At 44.3% G+C, this 17,552-nt stretch overlaps 1 protein-coding gene across 2 annotated transcripts in view; it reads left to right on the forward strand.

The window, feature by feature from the left end:
• Nucleotides 1–12,702, forward strand: part of SLC15A2 (solute carrier family 15 member 2) — a gene marked incomplete at its 5' end in the record, with an annotated part of 53,478 nt that extends 40,776 nt beyond the window's left edge. For both annotated transcript variants that reach the window (XM_082055491.1, XM_082055490.1), the window contains 8 exons: nt 686–811; nt 1,594–1,758; nt 4,196–4,242; nt 5,424–5,534; nt 6,899–6,995; nt 9,410–9,556; nt 10,588–10,692; nt 11,563–12,702. In XM_082055491.1, coding sequence (XP_081911617.1) covers nt 686–811; nt 1,594–1,758; nt 4,196–4,242; nt 5,424–5,534; nt 6,899–6,995; nt 9,410–9,556; nt 10,588–10,692; nt 11,563–11,742 — 978 coding nt within the window. In that variant the 3' untranslated portion in view covers nt 11,743–12,702. The remainder of the gene's footprint in view (nt 1–685; nt 812–1,593; nt 1,759–4,195; nt 4,243–5,423; nt 5,535–6,898; nt 6,996–9,409; nt 9,557–10,587; nt 10,693–11,562) is intronic.
• Between the last annotated feature and the right edge of the window lie 4,850 nt (nt 12,703–17,552).

A 17,552-nucleotide genomic window follows, 5' to 3' on the forward strand; every position in this document is an offset into this window, starting at 1 on the left:
GAAAAAGAAAAGAGAAGTTAAAAACAAACAAACAATCATTTTACATCTGCAGGTAGTACAAGGCTGACACTGACTGAAGTACTCTTTCTAGGAAATGATTCCTGACATCAAGAGGTACCTCTGTGCTGAAGACATCATCCTCCCTTTCTCAGAAAACATGGAATAAGATCTATACAGTTGGCTGTTAGATAACTCTGTATCAAGTGATGCAAAAGCACCGGTTACGGGCATGGAGCTGGACTGGGATTTGCAAAACTGCATGGCTTCTGGCCTAATTCCTTTCCCAGTCACTGACTGCAGTGGGAAATAATTATTCTGGTCACTGCTTTTGAAAGCTAAGCACAATTTTTTCCATTCTGATATGGCAGTTGGTTAAATCCGGGCACTAGGGAGCTGTATAATAAAAGCAGCCACTTTGTTCTACCTGCCTAGCAGTTGTGGAGCCTGACACTTGGTGGTGTGAAGAGCAGTTTTGGGGAGGAACAATAGCTTGGCTATTGAGCTACTATAAGGAAACCTCCTTAAGGAAGATTTATATTCAGTTTTCCTTGAGTGCAACTCCTGATGAGGAAGGGATGGAAAAGTGTCATTACAGAGAGGAAGACTCTTATGGCTAAAAAATGAAAATGTATTAAAGTGCTAACAAAGCATACAGATGGCACTTAAAGCCTTTTACTTTAATTAGGAAACTGATATGCCTCGACTTGTCCCAGAAGAAAGTTTAATTCGAGTCCTGAATTTGGCAAAGAACCCTGTTCAAGTGACAATCCAAGATCGGGACCTGTTTCAGCAGCCCGTGAAGGCTTTTCAAGTAAGTGTATATGTGGGGCTGGAAGGCCTGAATTGCATCTCATTGAAGAAAGGATGGGCTTTTTTTCAGACAAGTTCTAATAAAGCCCACAGATACTAGAGCTTGTTCTCCTCCACTGCACTAGAAGTGTATGACAATAGCTTTGCAAATGGAGCATATTGTCTTTGTTGATGAGAAAGAAATAGAAAGTTTGGAGACATATTTCTATGGCAAAGGGGGAAGTGGCTGAATACATTCACTTTTAATTAGGAATAAAGGATAATTGTCCTGAGATGAGCATGTAGAGATGTTCAGCTCACAACTCCAGGGCTCAGACCAGGCTTTGCCGCTGGGATCTGGATGGCATCTGAGAAGTATTTAGCTGCAAGGGAGTTGAGAAACGGGAAGGTAGTTAATTGGGCATGGGTGCACTGGGTTGTTTCCTGTTTCAGCCTCCAGATTACTTTGCAGGTCAGACTAGTTTGGGACTCAGCCCAGCAGTCCATTAGCCACCAGCTGCCTTCAGTGTTCTGGATGTGGTCCCATTGGGGCAGAGCAGGGCCAGGGGAAGGGTAGCTGTGCTGGCAGGAGGTGCACCCTGGTCTTGGGGTTGTATCTGGCAAGGGAAGGTCCTCCAAGCTCTGGCTTGACCAGCCTGAAGCCCACAGGTCAACATAGATCCTTCACTGTAGAAAGCAGCTCTGACTGTTAGCTGCTCTTTACAGGGTTGCACTTGGTGGGAAGAGCCAGATCCCTTTCCATGTGAAGAAAGAGTGTAACCAAGTTGTTTGTTTTTTCTACAGAGCCCAGCTGAGTACTCAAAATTAATATTGAATGGAGAGCAACAGAGCCTTCGCTTCACCCTGCGACATCAAGGATTGTCTCTTGCTTTTAACTACACTGTGAAGGAAAAATCAGTATACAGCTTAATTGTTTTTGAGGCAGAAGGAAGCCTATCAAGCCGCTTAGTGAGTGTGGGAGTGAAGTGTAAATACAGTATTAATTCAATGGCTGTGATGATACAATGGGGTAATGGGCTCATTAATTCATTTGCTCAGTTGCAGTGTCTGATTGCTCTAAGCCTGACTTCTTAGCTAGCGGCACTGGATCTGTACACGTTTCTGCTGGGTGATTAATAGAGGCGTTATGGCATCTGAGAGTTGCTGGGCACACTTTGATCCAGTGAACGCTGCAGTGGGAGAGCAGAGTCGTGCCTGCTAAGCAGCATTGCTCGAGAAAGCCGAGGAAATAGAGACCTGGAGATTTTCCCCAGAAGATGGTTCTATAAAGCAAAGATGTTAAAGAGGCTCTAGGGCTGGGCATGGAATAAAAGCATCAGTGGAATGATTCCGTGTTTAGTTATTGCAAGTGTTTATTGAAAATGCACGGGAGGCCCATTTGTTTTGATGAACAGAATAAATTATTAAGCTCATTCTGGGGTCTGCAGCAGAGCCGGCTGCATTTGAACTTTTGTGTATTGCTGCAACAATCAGAAAGAGGCATATGGGATGTATAGGGTCAGATTCTGATTTATTTTACATGCAACTGTATCCCAAGAAACAATCTTGACATGTATGATGTTATTTCACATTGTGGCAGGTGTGTATGTATCTGTGTAAATAGCATCAGAATCTACCTTTGTGTTAAAATATCAATTCTCTTTGCAGCTCCTCAGCCTCCTACCTTGCAGGGTTGCCATACTAAGCATTCAGTATTGTATAGTAGAAATCACATAACTGTTTTAAAAATGAGGAGTTTTAAGAATGTATTTTTTTTTATAACATTGGGGTTTTTCTCTGCTTTACTGTTTAAAGCCTGGGGCTCATTGTCACATGTTGTTAAGTTTCCCTCTGACCCTGATGACTGTGTGCTGTTAACTTAAGAAATGGATGCTCATACAGTGATTCTTATACAGTCTTTAAGAAGAGAAAGCCCACAACAGCATGGAGCAGCGCGGTCTCTGAGCTCCAATATTTCCCTGTGCTGCCCTAGCTGTTCAGCCTGTGCTTAAAACAATGCCTGCCCTGGCATGGACAAGTTCCCTTACACCAGGGACCAGCAGTGCTGTTGGGTGGTGCTATTGACCCATCATCATCAGCTGTAGATAAAGGAGGTGCAGAAGACAACGTGGTAAGCGATGCTCACTTTTCCAGCATTGCAACACCAGGAAGGCCCTGCCAGCATCACCGCTGTGTTGCAGGGCTTGCCCTGGGGGAGCCATGGCCCACACCAGCCTCCCTCACTACCAGATCTGGCCCCCAGAGGGTGTTCTCCCAGAAAGACCCGAGCTGAAATTGGTTTTTTTTCCTTTGTGGGCTGTTGAGAGGGCAGGAAATGAAGTAGAGAGCTCTGGGGATCATTAATGAAAACAAGTAATAATTTGGCTGACCTGTCTGCAGCAAACTAGAGTATTAATCTCATGTGTCTCCTACAGAAAAAAGATGTTGTTGTTTATTATTTATTGCTCTGACACTTATTATTCTCTGTGGCTATTTATTATTTAGGGTATATGTAATTTGTGCATCAGCATATCAAACTGAAGTACTGAAATTCTGGATCCTTGCTCTCAGAAGCTCAGGGTTTTAACATCAGGAAGAAAGTGTGGAGAAAGGGCTATAAAATTTTAAGAGAAAGCCAGGTTCTGAAGGTAGATTCAGTCTCTTTTGCCTTGCCTGGGTTCCTTCTGTGTGCAGCACAAATTGAAATTATCCTTGCAGCGTAAGTGGACATGGCACAACTGTGGATTTCTACCAGCCAAGAGCCTTGTTCTGTTTTCTTTTTGTTTGAAGGGCAGGGCTGTGTCTTTACTGTATTTTTTCAGCATTGTTACACCAAGCAGGGTCTCCTCAAACAACCCTCTTTTGAGTATTGAGGGTCAGGGAAAAAGTGAGTGATGATCAGAATGGTAACCGAGTGGTTCTTCTTGGCTTTAGGCTTCTGTGAAGTCTATGACTGTGCCACAAACCAAGGTCTGAAAGTTAGGCAGTTGCATGTTTTGTAGGAGTAAGGCATTCATTTTTAATTGTAATTAATTGTCGAAAAAAGCTAATGTGGATAGTGTTCCTTTGCTATCTTCAGATCAAGACAAATGTTTCTTGGAGTGTGTTACATGCCTCAGTAGAAGGGTGACTGGCTGCAACTCTGTAGTGTTTGTTACACAAGAGATGAGGAAAACCAAGTATGATCTCATCTTAAGCACTTGGTGGAGCTGAAACTTTGTCATTGGCTTCATTGTACCAGGATTTCACTTCTGTGACTTGATGTACAGCTTACATGAGAACCCAGCTGCTTTCCACGGGCTTTACAACACGTGTAACTCCACAGACACTAGTATTTTCTGCTATGTCTTGTTTATATGACAACTTTAATAAATATGTTTGACTTTTTTTTTCTTCTCCTCTTTAGATTACAGACTTGGAAGCAAAGCCAGAAAATGGTTTGGCAGCTGTTAGGTAGGAATGACTTTTTTTGAGGATTTGGAGATGGTGGGGTGAGGGAAGCTGCTTTTGGCTAATGCAAACTGTATGTAACATAACCCGGATGTTCTCAGGTTGGCATCTAGTCCACACTTGTCATGCAAGACTCAGGTGTCAGCTGCAGGGGCTTGACAGTGTGTCAGCTCCCACGTTTGCCATGCAGAGCTGAGCATTATTGCTGCTTACTGCCTAGGACAGTCTGGGCTGAGATGGCAACATGAAAGATCTCCTCTCTTGGAAGAGAGGTAAATTCATCTCACCTTGTCCCACCTCTTTGGGAAAGAAAAGAAAGAGGAAACTGGAAAGGAACCATTGCCATTTGTCCTCTGCGAACTGGCCAAGCCATGACTTTCATTTGTCTCACCCAACCTCACGCACAAATGCCTAGTAAATTGGATACAGCAACAATTTTACATCCTCATAGATAATTCAGCTGGGCATTGGGCTCTGCTTAAGCAGCTAGTCTGCTTTCCAAATTTGAGCTAGTCCATGAATAGTCCTGTTCTGGTCTGTGCCAAGATGCCATTTAACCATGAAAATTTTTGACAGAATCCCAAAACTTTCCCTTCAAAAATTTATTTAAGTGGTTTCACTAGGAAAAAAAATTTCCAGTGAAAAGTTACTTTTGTTAAGCTGTTGACTATCATCAGGGGTTTCACACTCATTATAAGAACTGAAAACCAAAATATTTTAAATCATAGATCAAATGAAAGGATTTGGTTTTTGATGAAAATATCTTATCTTACTAGAAAACTCTTTCCCCACTGGTAAAAACTCCAGTGTGGTGTGCACACTCATCAGGACACACAGCTTTATAGTTTCCTGGGGTGGGCTGGCATTCTGTCCTCTCCCACAGCCATGGAGCAATCTTTGAAGGTCTATGAGAAGAGATTGCCTGGAAGTCCTAACCCACAAAAAGGAAGGGTCACTTTTCACAGAAGTAAGAAGAGTAAAATTATACAGCAGGGAAAACTGATTTTAATTTGAAAAATGGGCGATGAATCAGGTGAATGTTTTGGTAGCTTGCAGGAGAGGCTGTTGTACCCTCATGGAGTTAGAGGATGCTTTGGGAGAGGGCACACACTTCTTCTAGGGTGTCTGATATTATGCTTCTCCTGTCCTGTTTGACAACCCAATGAAATATACTTTCTTTGCAGATTCATTAATGGTTTGAGCCAAGATGTCAACCTCACTATTGACAGCACACGGTTCATTGCTGTTCAGAAAAACTACAGTGCTTCTGAGTACTCACTCCTGGAGAGGGACAAGTAAGTTTCCCTTGTTGTGCTGAAGGTCCTTGCTGAAGCCTTTGCTTGGATACAGTGGGGCTTTTCTCAGGTGAAAAGCAAAACTTTGATTGCTATTGTCTTGACATTTGGTTGTGGGGACAGATGTTTGTAAAACAAGCAGAATTATCGGCTCTGCACAAAGCAGGAGCTCCGGGCCACTTGTGCATGTGCAGAAGCACCACACATTTAGTCTGCAAAGTGCCCAAGCCAAAGGAGAGCAAATCAGTATCTCTGTGTATGATATGCAGTTGAACAGATTCAGCCTCCAAACAGTGTCTGGGGTAGTTCCCTTCCTGCGGCTGTTATGGATTGGGTAAGACAAAATTAATTAGGGACAAAGCACAGAAATTTTATTTCCATGATATGAGTATAATGACATCGTAATTTAGGCTATAATTCGACTTTTCTCAGAGTTAGGTTGGGGGAATTTTGGAAACCCAAAAAGCCTTTTGAAGAAGTCCAGATATAGCACTTAACTTTCTATGAGCTTTTATTCACATTACATTGAGGCCTGAAGGGAAGAAACTGGCCATTCCTGTGCATCTGTCAGCAGAGTAAGGTGGGACATGCTCCAGCCCTCTCTACCGTTTGATGCATGCTCTATTTTGGTGTTCTCTCCAGCCCAAGCTCATAGTGCTAGGATGCCCTCAGGAAAAGCCAGTTGATATATTCCACACTACAAAGTGTTGTTATGTGGGCTGGTAACATCATGTAACGTTACATGGCTTTGCAGGCTGGGCTCGTTAGACAGGGACTCCATATGGCCTTGGTTTGGCAGCACTGGAGTTGGCTCTTGTAGGGTATTTCTGGCATTTGCAGTGTTTCAAAACAAGCTTCATGGCTTTTCTCTGCATCAGCTCCATCCAAAATATTTATTGCTGCAATTTAGTAGGATGCAGCAGCCATTGTGGCAATGTTGCTGAGCCTCTGTGCCATCTCACACATCCAACATCAGAAGATCAAATATGAAGACTAATTTACTCTATGGAAAGGAAACAAAGTGGCTTGTGGGTGCATGTGTCTGATTTCCTGAAGGCTGTGTGAGCCTGGCTAACTCCTCTGGCCCACAGTTCCTCAAGGAGTGGAGAAAACCTGAGGTGGAAAAAAATCAGTGCTAGGAAGAAGCAGAAACCATTTGAAAATGTTATCAGTAGCCCAGGTCATTAGGTGAACTCTAGTCAGTGCCCATGTGTTTCTGGAAAGAAAAGATGTCAGGAAGCCTATTAATCATCTCATACACACATGACTGCAGCTTTGCCTCATTTTAAAGGCCTGTTTGATAGCTCTGTGTTCTTAGTCTGTGGGACTAACGGGGAAATACTGTATTTTATCATTGTATCTAGATATAATAATGGAAAATGCATAACTGAAATGGGAGAATTCACCCTGGAGCTCGGGCTGCTTGACTTCGGCGCATCATACACCATTGTGATAACTAATGTAAGTGTCTCTGTGACGGTAACAAGCTCTTTCTGTTCTATTCTCTGGCAGTGCTTTTATTCTTATGCTTGTGGTTCTCACTTGCCCTCTGCACCCTGAGAGACCTGGGCAGTGACCATCTGAAGGTAGTCCATTATACAAGGGCCAATAAAAGGTTTTGGCACCTACATAAGTGAGGTGGGTGGGTACTCATTCCACTTTAGACTGTGATCTTGTCAGATCTCATGGGTTAAACAAGAAGCAAGATCTTTTCCTTGATGGAGATCCTCTGCAGAAAATCATGTGATCTGTGGTTTGTGCTGGTCTCATGCCACCCTTGTTCAGTTAACACTGACTCATCACACTGTGAAGAACTACTATTGTCTGCCAAAGGCTTGTTGTCTTTAAAATACTCTATCTGGTACCTCACTCCTGAAAAACTCTGCAGAAACAGTCTGCTGCATCCTTGCATTTAACTTGCTGATCTTCCAAGACCTGTGGATTGTGCATGGAGGGAAGGGGGACAAACTGTTGAGGGAGTAGGTTGGTGAGATGTAGCCATCTGTTTTTCCTCCTCTCATTGTCTGTACAGCTCATTCGGAGCCTAGTGTAAAGTCAAGGCATGGTTTTACGAACCTAGCCCTGATGGGGTGTGAGCACTGCTGAGAGGGTGGATTCCTTTCCCTGTCTGCCAGCCTCTTAGGCACGCTGCTCCAACCCTGGTCCAGCTGGCAGGAGCCATGGAGATGAACGTGATCAGCTTAGTTCCTATTTTAACCTTTCCACTACACAGTTACACAGACAAACCAGGTCTGACAGGACACACTGCTAAGCTGCCCTCTGGGACTTTGACTGCTGTGTTGTGATGAGCAGAGCAAAGTGCTGTCAGCTACTCCCTGGCAGTAACATCTCCCTGCTGGGCAATTAATGGGAGCTGTTCATGTCTGCAGAGTCCAAATACGTAGGGGAAGAAATACAGCTGCAAAGCACCTGGCTTTTTTTTTTTTTTTGCCTGTTTTTTTTTTCCCCACTCCAGTAGCTGGGGTTGGAGGCACAGTCCTGGAAGGAACAGGCAGATGCTGCCATCTGTGAGTGCAGAGATTTATGTACATAAAACACAAACACACTTGAAGTGGTGTTGGCCAGACTCTTCCTCCATGGCTGTAAGCGTCTTCTACCAGATGAGAAACAGAGTAGGGAAGTTGCATGGAGAATACTACAGTGAGAATATTGCACTAGAGCCTCTGCTAATGCAGCTAAGTCAGGACCAGTTGAGGTAGGTATATCCCATTTCACTGAGGGCAAGGATTCCAGTTTGTGGTCCCATTTACAAAAGCCCCTGCAGTAGCCATGGCTGCTCTGGCGTGGCTCTGTACCTCAGCTCTCCTGGATCCTGTGCTAGTCCTTTAATCTTTTTGACCCTCTGTTTTTCCATCTCTCTCTCTTTCGTTTCCTTCTTCTGTAGAGAGTGAGCTTTCTCTGAGACTAAGATAATTTTTAATTATTGCAGTGATTTGTACTGAGCCCTGCTCCTCTGCCAGGAGTGCTATATAGAAGAAACAAGAATGTAATATATTAGTCTGCTAATGTGGCTGAACTGTGATATCTAAATCATGGGGATTCTGCCTTCCACCCAGCCTTCCTCAGTGTGCAATTATAGTACGGTGCTTGTGACATTTCTTTATGGGCTAAAGAGCAATGCACAGCTCTCTTCTCACCCCTTTTAGCCTGCTAAAATACAGTCTCTTGATTTGCCTCCCAGCGTGGTGATTAAGTAGGTCTCGTAAACATCTCTTGTGTTTTACCAAGTATGCTTCTTAAACATGGGGTTCTCTGCCTGAAGTCATTTCAGCCTAGTGTTTTCCTGGCTACTTGTCAAATCTCTCTCCACCTCTCTTCATCAGAGGCAGTATTAATTACACCTCAGGAAGTAAACAAAAATAATTAGGAATATGGTTACCATAACTATCTGAATAGATCTGCCATGGGGCAGTCTCTGTTACTCTTGAACTGGATTTGTTTGGGTGTCAGAGTTATTGTAGGGGAGCTGTACAGTGTTGATGAAATGGGAGCAGTGACCATATGGTTGCAATGAGCATTTATCCTCTTGTCCTCTTCTGGCCTTGGGGACAGCAGCAGGTCACAGGCTCTGGACAAGTACCCCACAGGCTTTTCCCAGCCCTACTACAGAGGCAACGTCTTTGTTTGCAATAACTCATGCAACTCTTGGCATGAATGATCTGAGATGCAGGAGTCAGCCCGTTCCCAACAGGCTTGGAAATAGCAGGGACCAGAACCAGAGTTTTGCTTCCAGGGCAGAGCTTTGCTTCCACCTTTACTTAAAATTTCATTTTGGTAAATTGGCTGTTGGGGTCCAGGGTAAGAAGGATCTGATCTTTGAGCAGCTAATCAATGTACCTTTATTTTCCCACTAGGTTTCTGGAGGTGCTGCTAAGACATGGAAGTCAGAAGACATCAAAGCCAACAATGTCCATATGGCTTGGCAGATACCACAATACTTATTGATATCTGCTGGGGAGGTGATGTTCTCCATTACAGGTCTGGCCTTCTCCTATTCTCAGGTACTCCATTTAAAGATAACGGGCTTACAATTAGACTTCAGGATTTACTCCTGCATCTGCCATTAACTTGTAATGCGTCCTTTGGCATGATGATTATTGACAATGTTATCTGTGTTTCAGCTAAAATTTGGATTATAACACCCACTTGCTGGGTGCCCTTAAGCTAAATTAATTCATGCTCTGAAGATACCCATTCCCAGTTATATTCAGGAAACTTCTTTTCTGGTAAAGTGGAGAACATAGAACAGAACTGGATAGAAATGCATTTTAATGTGTAATTTCTGAATAATGTAGTATCAGATTTTTCTCCCAATGAAATATTTTGTTGTGGGTATTTTCCAGAGATAGAAAGGCAAAGGTATCTCAGGTACTACAGAGTGGCATGGGGGCTTGGAAACTGCTGAGAGACTGAAGGAGTCTAAGCCTAACTGAGTCTGTAACAAAGGGTAACGAGTGTGCAAGGGATGATTTGATTGTGGTATATTGTGTTGTCTGGGAGATGGTTTGTGAGGAGAGAGGACTGAGACATTACAAGATCAAAAAGCTAAAGCTACTTATATTTATCCTTGGAGCAAAGTGCAGATGTTTATTAATGAGGGCAATTAATACCATGGGACAATCTGTCATGTGGTGTGGAAAATTTGTCATCAGCAGGAAGCTTAACATCAAGATCCAGTCTCTTCTCCAAAGGTGTTACAGCCACATGGCACCAGATTCCAAGCTGCAGGGCTTGTTTTGGGGCTCCCTGATCTTACAATTTCAGATTATGTAGGTTGGGGATGATCAGGATCCAGCTCTGCAGCCACAGCATCATCTTCTTCATGTGTCCTTCTGGAGGACATGTTTCACAAGCTCCTTGGGTGCAGCTGTTGAGATTGACCACAAAGATTAACCACTTTGCACAGAGGTAGTTCCACCATCTTCTCCTAAGCTGAGCCTGGGAACACCAACACCAGACAGGACATTGCAAGGGTGAACCAGGGCAGACACCAGCATGACACCCACTGATCAGACCCTTTTCCTCTTTTCAGTCTCCAGCCAGCATGAAGTCAGTGCTGCAGGCGGGCTGGCTGCTCACGGTGGCCATTGGGAATACCCTTGTGCTCGTTGTTGCTCAGGCTGCACCAATGGCACAGGTATGATTCAGCTTCTAAAACAGTGGCAATACTTTAAAACAAGCCCTGGATGGTGCTTCTGGATGCCCATGTCTTGGAGGCAGAGCTTCTCCACACAGCCCAGGCTCCTGCGATGAGCGGTGGCAGCCTGCACACAGCAGATGCCAGCCAGGGCTCTGCGTTGTCCCCAGCAGTGATGCCCTCTGGGGCAGTGGCTTTCCCTAAGCCTCCAAGTGGCAGTCAACAATGCTGTGACCTACAGCTTGGTGACATTGCTGGAGCTCAGCTCTGGACAAGCAGGCTGGATTTGGGCCTGGAGCCTGGACACGATGCCAGCCGCGTGCTGCAGTTGCTCACCGAAGGCAGCTTGTCTCCGTCCATCTCTGCAGTGGGCAGGAGCCTCCTCAGCTGTCTAGTTTGGGACTCCTTCAGGGCCAGCTACTCATGGCACCCCTGAGGTGTTGGGCTTCCACAAGCAGGTTGTGGTGCAGAGCTTGTTAAATTCAGGCTATCAGACTTCTGGGATGGTGGCATCAAGGTGTGAACAGCGGCTTGTTGCTGGCTGACATGAAACTGCCTCTACCGAAGGTATTTTGTGGGCAAAAAGCCCAGACAGGCATGTTCGAGTCAGGACAAATTTGTAAGAAAAGATTTAATGAAACTAGTCCAATTTAACTGGTTTGTTTCAAGGTACATCACATATTAATAATTACATTATGTGTAAATGGGTTTACCAGCAAAAAGGATGAGAAAGTTTCTATCATGTAAGCAATCTTGGAAGTGGAAAAGTAATTTTCACCCAGCGCTTTAAAAAGCACTTGGAAGTGCAGAGAAATCCTCCAGACTGAGTGTCTGGGGTCTCCTGACCTGCTGTTCTTTTTTCTTTCCTAGTGGGCTGAATTTGTCTTGTTCACTGTTCTCCTCTTTGCTGTGTGCATTGTTTTCTCCATCATGGGATATTTCTATGTCAGTGTGGATCCGAAGGACCTGGAAGAAAAGGAAGAAAAGAGAGAAACTGCGAGCAGCAGAGGAAACATGATTAGTCTCGTTACTCAGAAAACAAAACTCTAACACTGGCATTTTATTTTTTTTTTTTTTAACTCAGTAGATGGGAGATTAAATGAAGGGTGGGCACAACGTTATTTTATTTTATAGCATTGCAGTCTTTATTACTCAAAAAGTAACCACCTTCTAAGTGGGACCAAATAGCCCTCTATAAAAACAATGGGGGTCCTGAAATCAGAGCAAAACTCTCTGGGAAAGCTCCTCTAGTATTAAAAGCCCTTATGAGTAAATACAGTGTAATTTAAAACCTGCCCATCCTTTTTAACCATGGAATGCTTTCCTGTGATTTTGTTCTAAACTTATATTTAGGGCAGCAGGGAGGAAGGGTGGAAGGAATGCCATATGACAGCAAAAATTGGAGATGTTGGGAGAAAATAATGAACACCCAGAATAGGAATTAAGGAAGAATAGATGTTACTGGCAGAAGAATTTTTAATGCTATCATCAAGGACTGGAAGTGTTACACACAATCCCAAAGGATTTATTAATGTAATTCTCCTTATGAGTACTTCCACCCTGTTATTGCATGTTATGAATGGTCCTAATTTATGACTTTCGCCTCCAGGCTCAGAAGTAATAACAGGGAATTAAATTCTGCAGGCTAAAATATTCCCAAAACACTACTGAAGAAGATATTCATGCAACCATTTGTCCAATACCCATTTTTTCCCATAAGTTTTTAGCAACTGATGATGTTCTTTGGTTAGATATGATTACAGTATTGGTTTATGCTTTCTTATTTCAGAAATCCAGACAGTTATTTGTCATCTTTCTATATATTAAGCCTTTATTGGGCATTTCCTTTTACAGCACCTGCCACTGTTAGGTTATGGCTGATTTCTTATCTCATGCTTCAGTTATTCTCCACTGGGAGACATGTTGCAGCAGTTTCTATAAAATTCCAGGCATCCAGCAGTGAATTAAACAAGGATGCACTTTATCATTTTTTCTGTTTACAAGAGGAGACCATGGCATAGATGTTTCTTTTTCCTTTCTGTTGTTTAGCTATTTTATTGGAATTGCAATATAATTGTCTGATTTTCCTCAGTTGCATGAAGCTGTGATTTTGTGTTCTGCATAGAAGTAATTCAGTCATTGCTGATCTACTAAAACTCCCAAGAGAGTCCCTGTCTTCACCTGTCACTCCAAGGCCGCAGTTGTAACAGGTATGGCCTATTTTACAACGGGGTGGCCAATAGGATCTTTAGGTTCATGGAGAACAGATGTTAAGTGATGTTTTCTCTTGTGTCTTGGCATTGGCCATAGGTGGTCACTGGTGCTTTGATTCAGGAGATCATGAAACACAAATTTAATTTCATTGCTGTTCAGGACAGTGCTAGGGATTACACTTAGCTTGACATCTCTGCTACTTTAATGTGTCACCTTGAATGTGATGTTGACCAAGACTGAGAAAGCCCCACTTTTTAGTTTATAACTAACTAGAAGACCTGCAACCTCAGATTGTTTTCTTTGCTTCCTGTCCCAAGTGACCATGAACTTCTGCCACAAGTTCTACGTAAGCTCCTGCCTGCTGTGAAACAGCTTCTGGGTCTTGTGCCCGAGGGGGACCGTGGTCTCAGATAAATGACACCAGGCTGCGGGCATGCACACAGAAACACTTCATGTGGTTCAGTCAGTGCAGAGCCATTTATTAAGCTGTGGTGGCTGGATCCAGGCAGCCAAACTCTATGACTCAGTGGGGAATGAAGGGTACTCAAAGCCATCTATTAGGTCATCCAACCTGCTCCTCAGAAGCCAAGTGAGGATTATTTCCTCTGTTCCTTTCTGGTATTGTTCTCCTGCTGTCATTCTTTGTCTGGCTTCTTTCTCCTCCAGGCATTGTTGTTTTCCTAATCCTGTTTTATGGCACACGGTGAATCAGCTCAGAGCCTGCTGAGTCATTCTGCTATGATGCTGTTTGACCAGTGTCCAATTTGAAGTACTAATAGAAAGCATTTCTTCCTCCCCCCTGCAAACCAAACAAAAATTCCCAAACTGAAGGAATGGACAGGCTCCAATAGCACTGAACAGACACAATTTAGAATTATTGGAGCATTTAATTTTTTATAAGCCTTGAATTTGGAAGTGTGTTTGTATTCAAGGGCATATGTGGTGAAGCAACAATTGAAAATTATTGGAGCACTTTTCTTGGGAAGCACTTGGTACATCACAGCTCAGAGTGGCAGGAGGGAAAGCAAGGTGTCCAGATGACATGATCTTTAAGACTACATATGCTCAAGAACCACTTGATTTTTATGTTTTATTTCCTTACTGGTGGCATTACCAGAAGCTGTCACACACTCTAAGCTTAATTTAAAGGAACCATTCCAAACTCATAAAAGATACGTTTAGGATGTCATCTGTATCTGCTTTTTAGATTCCTGATGCCAGATTGCCCTTTTCCAAACTTCTCCACGTTCCTAACCATCACCATAATGCTGGGGGGAGAAAAATTGCAATTCACAGTTGGGAAGGTTATGAACAGGAAGGCGATGCTATGAATAAAGTGCTAACATGAGGCTGGGGGCTGCTTGTGCAGCCCCTCTGGGGAATTGCTTGCCCAGGGGAGTGCAAGGCTCTGTCCATGTTTCTCTTCCAGCTGACAGAGTTACTTCTTCTCACTGGCTCATCATCACCTCTTGAAAGCTTCGTCCCCTTCTGGGGCTGCTGGTGTGATCCTTCCCCACTATTTCAGCTGCAGTTGTAAGATTTGGCTGATTTGACCCATTTATTTGAAATGCACCAGCAGTTTGGAGGGATTTCCCCCGGGCATGCTGACAAGCAGCCGAGAGCAGGCTGGGGTCTGTCATGCAGAGCTGCCCCTGCTGTAGCAGGAGAAGGTGGCAAAATAGCACATTCAGCACAGCAATTTTGAAGCCACAACTCCATCCTCAGGGCCCTTTCATCACTTTAAAATGGACTCAAGACTGGATCAAAGATTTAGGACCTGAACCTGTGGAGCACAGAGGTCTCTGGGGTTTTCTTCCTATGGTTAGCTCAGAGATGAGGCTGTGCACAGCTCTTTACACCCACTTTTAGAACAACGTTCCTTATTCCTCCTGGTTCTTTGATTCAGGATCAGAAGGGGAAGCCGAAAAAGTTATAGTCTATGCAAAGCTGTGTGAACCTCCACAGAGAAACAGCAGCCTGCTGCCTGTTCAGCTCTGCCTGACACTGAAAGGAGCCTCAGCTGTTGGTGGAGTTTGCCCTGGAGCAGGTTAGGGAAAATTCACACCAGCTGTTTTGGAGGCTGACCTACAGCAATTGTAATTTCCAGCTAAGAGTCAGTAATGAGCTGGTGGGGATCTGTAGGTATGTTGCTGCACAAGCCTTCATGGAGACTGCAGGGGGTTGGCTTCACTGTGAAAATATGTGTATCTGTGTGTTTTTCTGAAGGATGCTTTCTGATAAAGTCTTTTTGTGCAGCAAATTTCCCTTCAGTTGCACTGTCTGTAATTTAACGCCTTTTTCCCCTTAGCAGGTTGTAAGTGTGGCCAGTGTTATTTCCAGCTTTGCATGAGCTAAGCATAAAAATGAGATTTCAAACCCAGCAAAACAACTTATTGGCTGTAGGTTTCCTAAATTTACCTCTTTTCTGAGGCAGTCAGATGCCTTTAGGTGGCAAGCTGCTCTGTGCAGCTCAAGGGGCTTGCATTTATTTTTTTCTTCCCTTTCCTCACAGCCCCACCATTCTAGAAGATGAGTTTTGGAGGATTCCAGAAGATGGGCTCTGGGAGGGCTGCATGGCACTGGCTCCGATGCAGCTGGTGTGTGCTGTCAGCACTGGCTGGGACACAGGAGCCTGGTCAGAAACAGGAGCTGGTTCCTCTCTGGAGATCCAGATGGGGCTGGGCAAGGTAGCCTGGGGCAGGGCTTGCCCTGGTGCAGATGGGGTTTTCCTGACCAGTGATATGGTTGTGAGTTCTATTGTGAAAGCGAGGAGGAAAGAAAGGGCTATCCGGTCAAGGTCTTCCCAGCTCCTCAATGAACAGCTGAAATTCCTTGTGTTGATTTAATTGGAGAGAAAATTAGATGGTAGAAGTGGAAAGCTCAGGTGATTAAACAGTGAATGACTTCAGACCTTTCAGAAAAGCACTCTCCTAACTAACTGGTGATGGAAGGCCATCGGTGCAGTTAGTCACTCATGGCCTGAGAATTTCATTTTTTTTTCCAGAGTATTGCAAAAACCAGCATAGAGATCTGCATTGGTGGGTCTGCAGTGACTGGAGGAGGAGGCAGCTGTATTCCTGGTGATGCCCCCCCTCCATGTCCTTGGTAGCCACCACCTTGGCTTCCCCTGGGGACAGAAAAAACAGCTGACAATGTGTTACAGATGGTGGTAGCACAGGAGGGAGTGCTACAGTTAGGGGTGGTTAATGGGCAGTTTTAGCCAGCATCACACAGAGGAATAATCTCTCTGTGTTGTATTTCTTTTTTTTTTTTTTTTTTTTTTGCAACAAGGAATTAAACAAGTTGTTTCTTAGTGAGTTTTGAATCAAGGAGCTGCTGCATCTTCTCAAGGTCTTTCCATGCTGTGTTTTACCAGTGAATCTGCATTAATCTGCCTCTAGTATCTGTAGATCAGAAGACTGTCAGGATGCAGAGCAGCCACACTACAGGCTCCCACTATCAGCTGATAAACTTTGATCTCCGTTTTTAATGAATAGTTTTAGCAGTTTTCCTGCAGGGCTCAGCCAGAGTTTGTCTAAATTTAGGCCAAAACTAAGGACCCAGAGAGACTTGTAATCATAGAATCGTTTCAGTTGGAAGAGACCCTCAGGATCATCGAGCCCAACCATAACCTAACTCTAGCACTAAATCAACAAGATAAATAGCAAAAATCTCAAAAAAACCTGCTAAAGCACTGTTTTAGTGCTTAATTAATTTTTTAATATGCTTATAGAAAGTTAAAACCTAAACCAGAATGTAGCAGTTCACTCTGAGCAATGAAGAGCTGCAGCTGGAATCCAGCAGCGTGGCAACCAGCAGTCAAGCTGAAGACAAAAATCAAGCAAACATCACTTTTTAGATTATTTTTTCATTGCATATGTTGTTCAGTCTGCTTGGCCTGTCCTGTTCAATCTACCCATGTGTGTAAGGTGAAGAAGCTGGACTGACTGTGGAAGCCACACACTCTTCCGAAGCTGCAACTTGGTTTTCCTCTTCTGGTAGACTCCCAAGCTGGCTCCAGATGACTCCCTTCTCTAGCAGCCGTGCTCCTCGTTCCCATGTGCTCATCTTCTCTCCCCAGAAGTCACTTGGATTTCTCCCTGATGACTTTGCCAGCCCTCAGCACTTTGCTTATTCCTCCTCTCATCCAGCGTCTCTGCTGCCAGCAACAGCCCATTCTGCGTGATGCTGCCTACTCTCCTGCAGCCAGAAAAGCTGCTCGCCCACGGGACCACCACGTCTGGGGAGAAATCACACAGAGACAAATGTCTGCTGGTGACAAGGCATCTGCCCTGGCTTGCTTTGGCTCTGGCCTCTTGTCACAGCATCGTATGACCCTATATATCTTCTGTAGGCAAATCAGTTCAGAAGCGAAGGGGTAATCCAGCGTCTCTGCGTCTCTCTGGTCTGTTGTGTGCCCAGCCAGCTGCCCCCAGTCAGCTGTGCGTTGTGCTGTGCCAAGCTGCAGGGACCCCTGGACTGACACACTGCTGTTACCAGCCATGGGGTGTCCATTTCTGTTGCCTGTGGCCCTTGGTGGCCCCAGCCTGCTTTAGTTGGCCTTTGTTCATGCATTGTTTGTGGTCAGGCTGGTCTTTCCAGCTTCCCACTTGTGCTGGAGGCTCTGACCAGCCCACCCGTGTGCC

This window comes from Streptopelia decaocto, assembly GCF_964273445.1.
Source record: "Streptopelia decaocto genome assembly, chromosome: 6".
NCBI classification, from domain to species: domain Eukaryota; kingdom Metazoa; phylum Chordata; class Aves; order Columbiformes; family Columbidae; genus Streptopelia; species Streptopelia decaocto.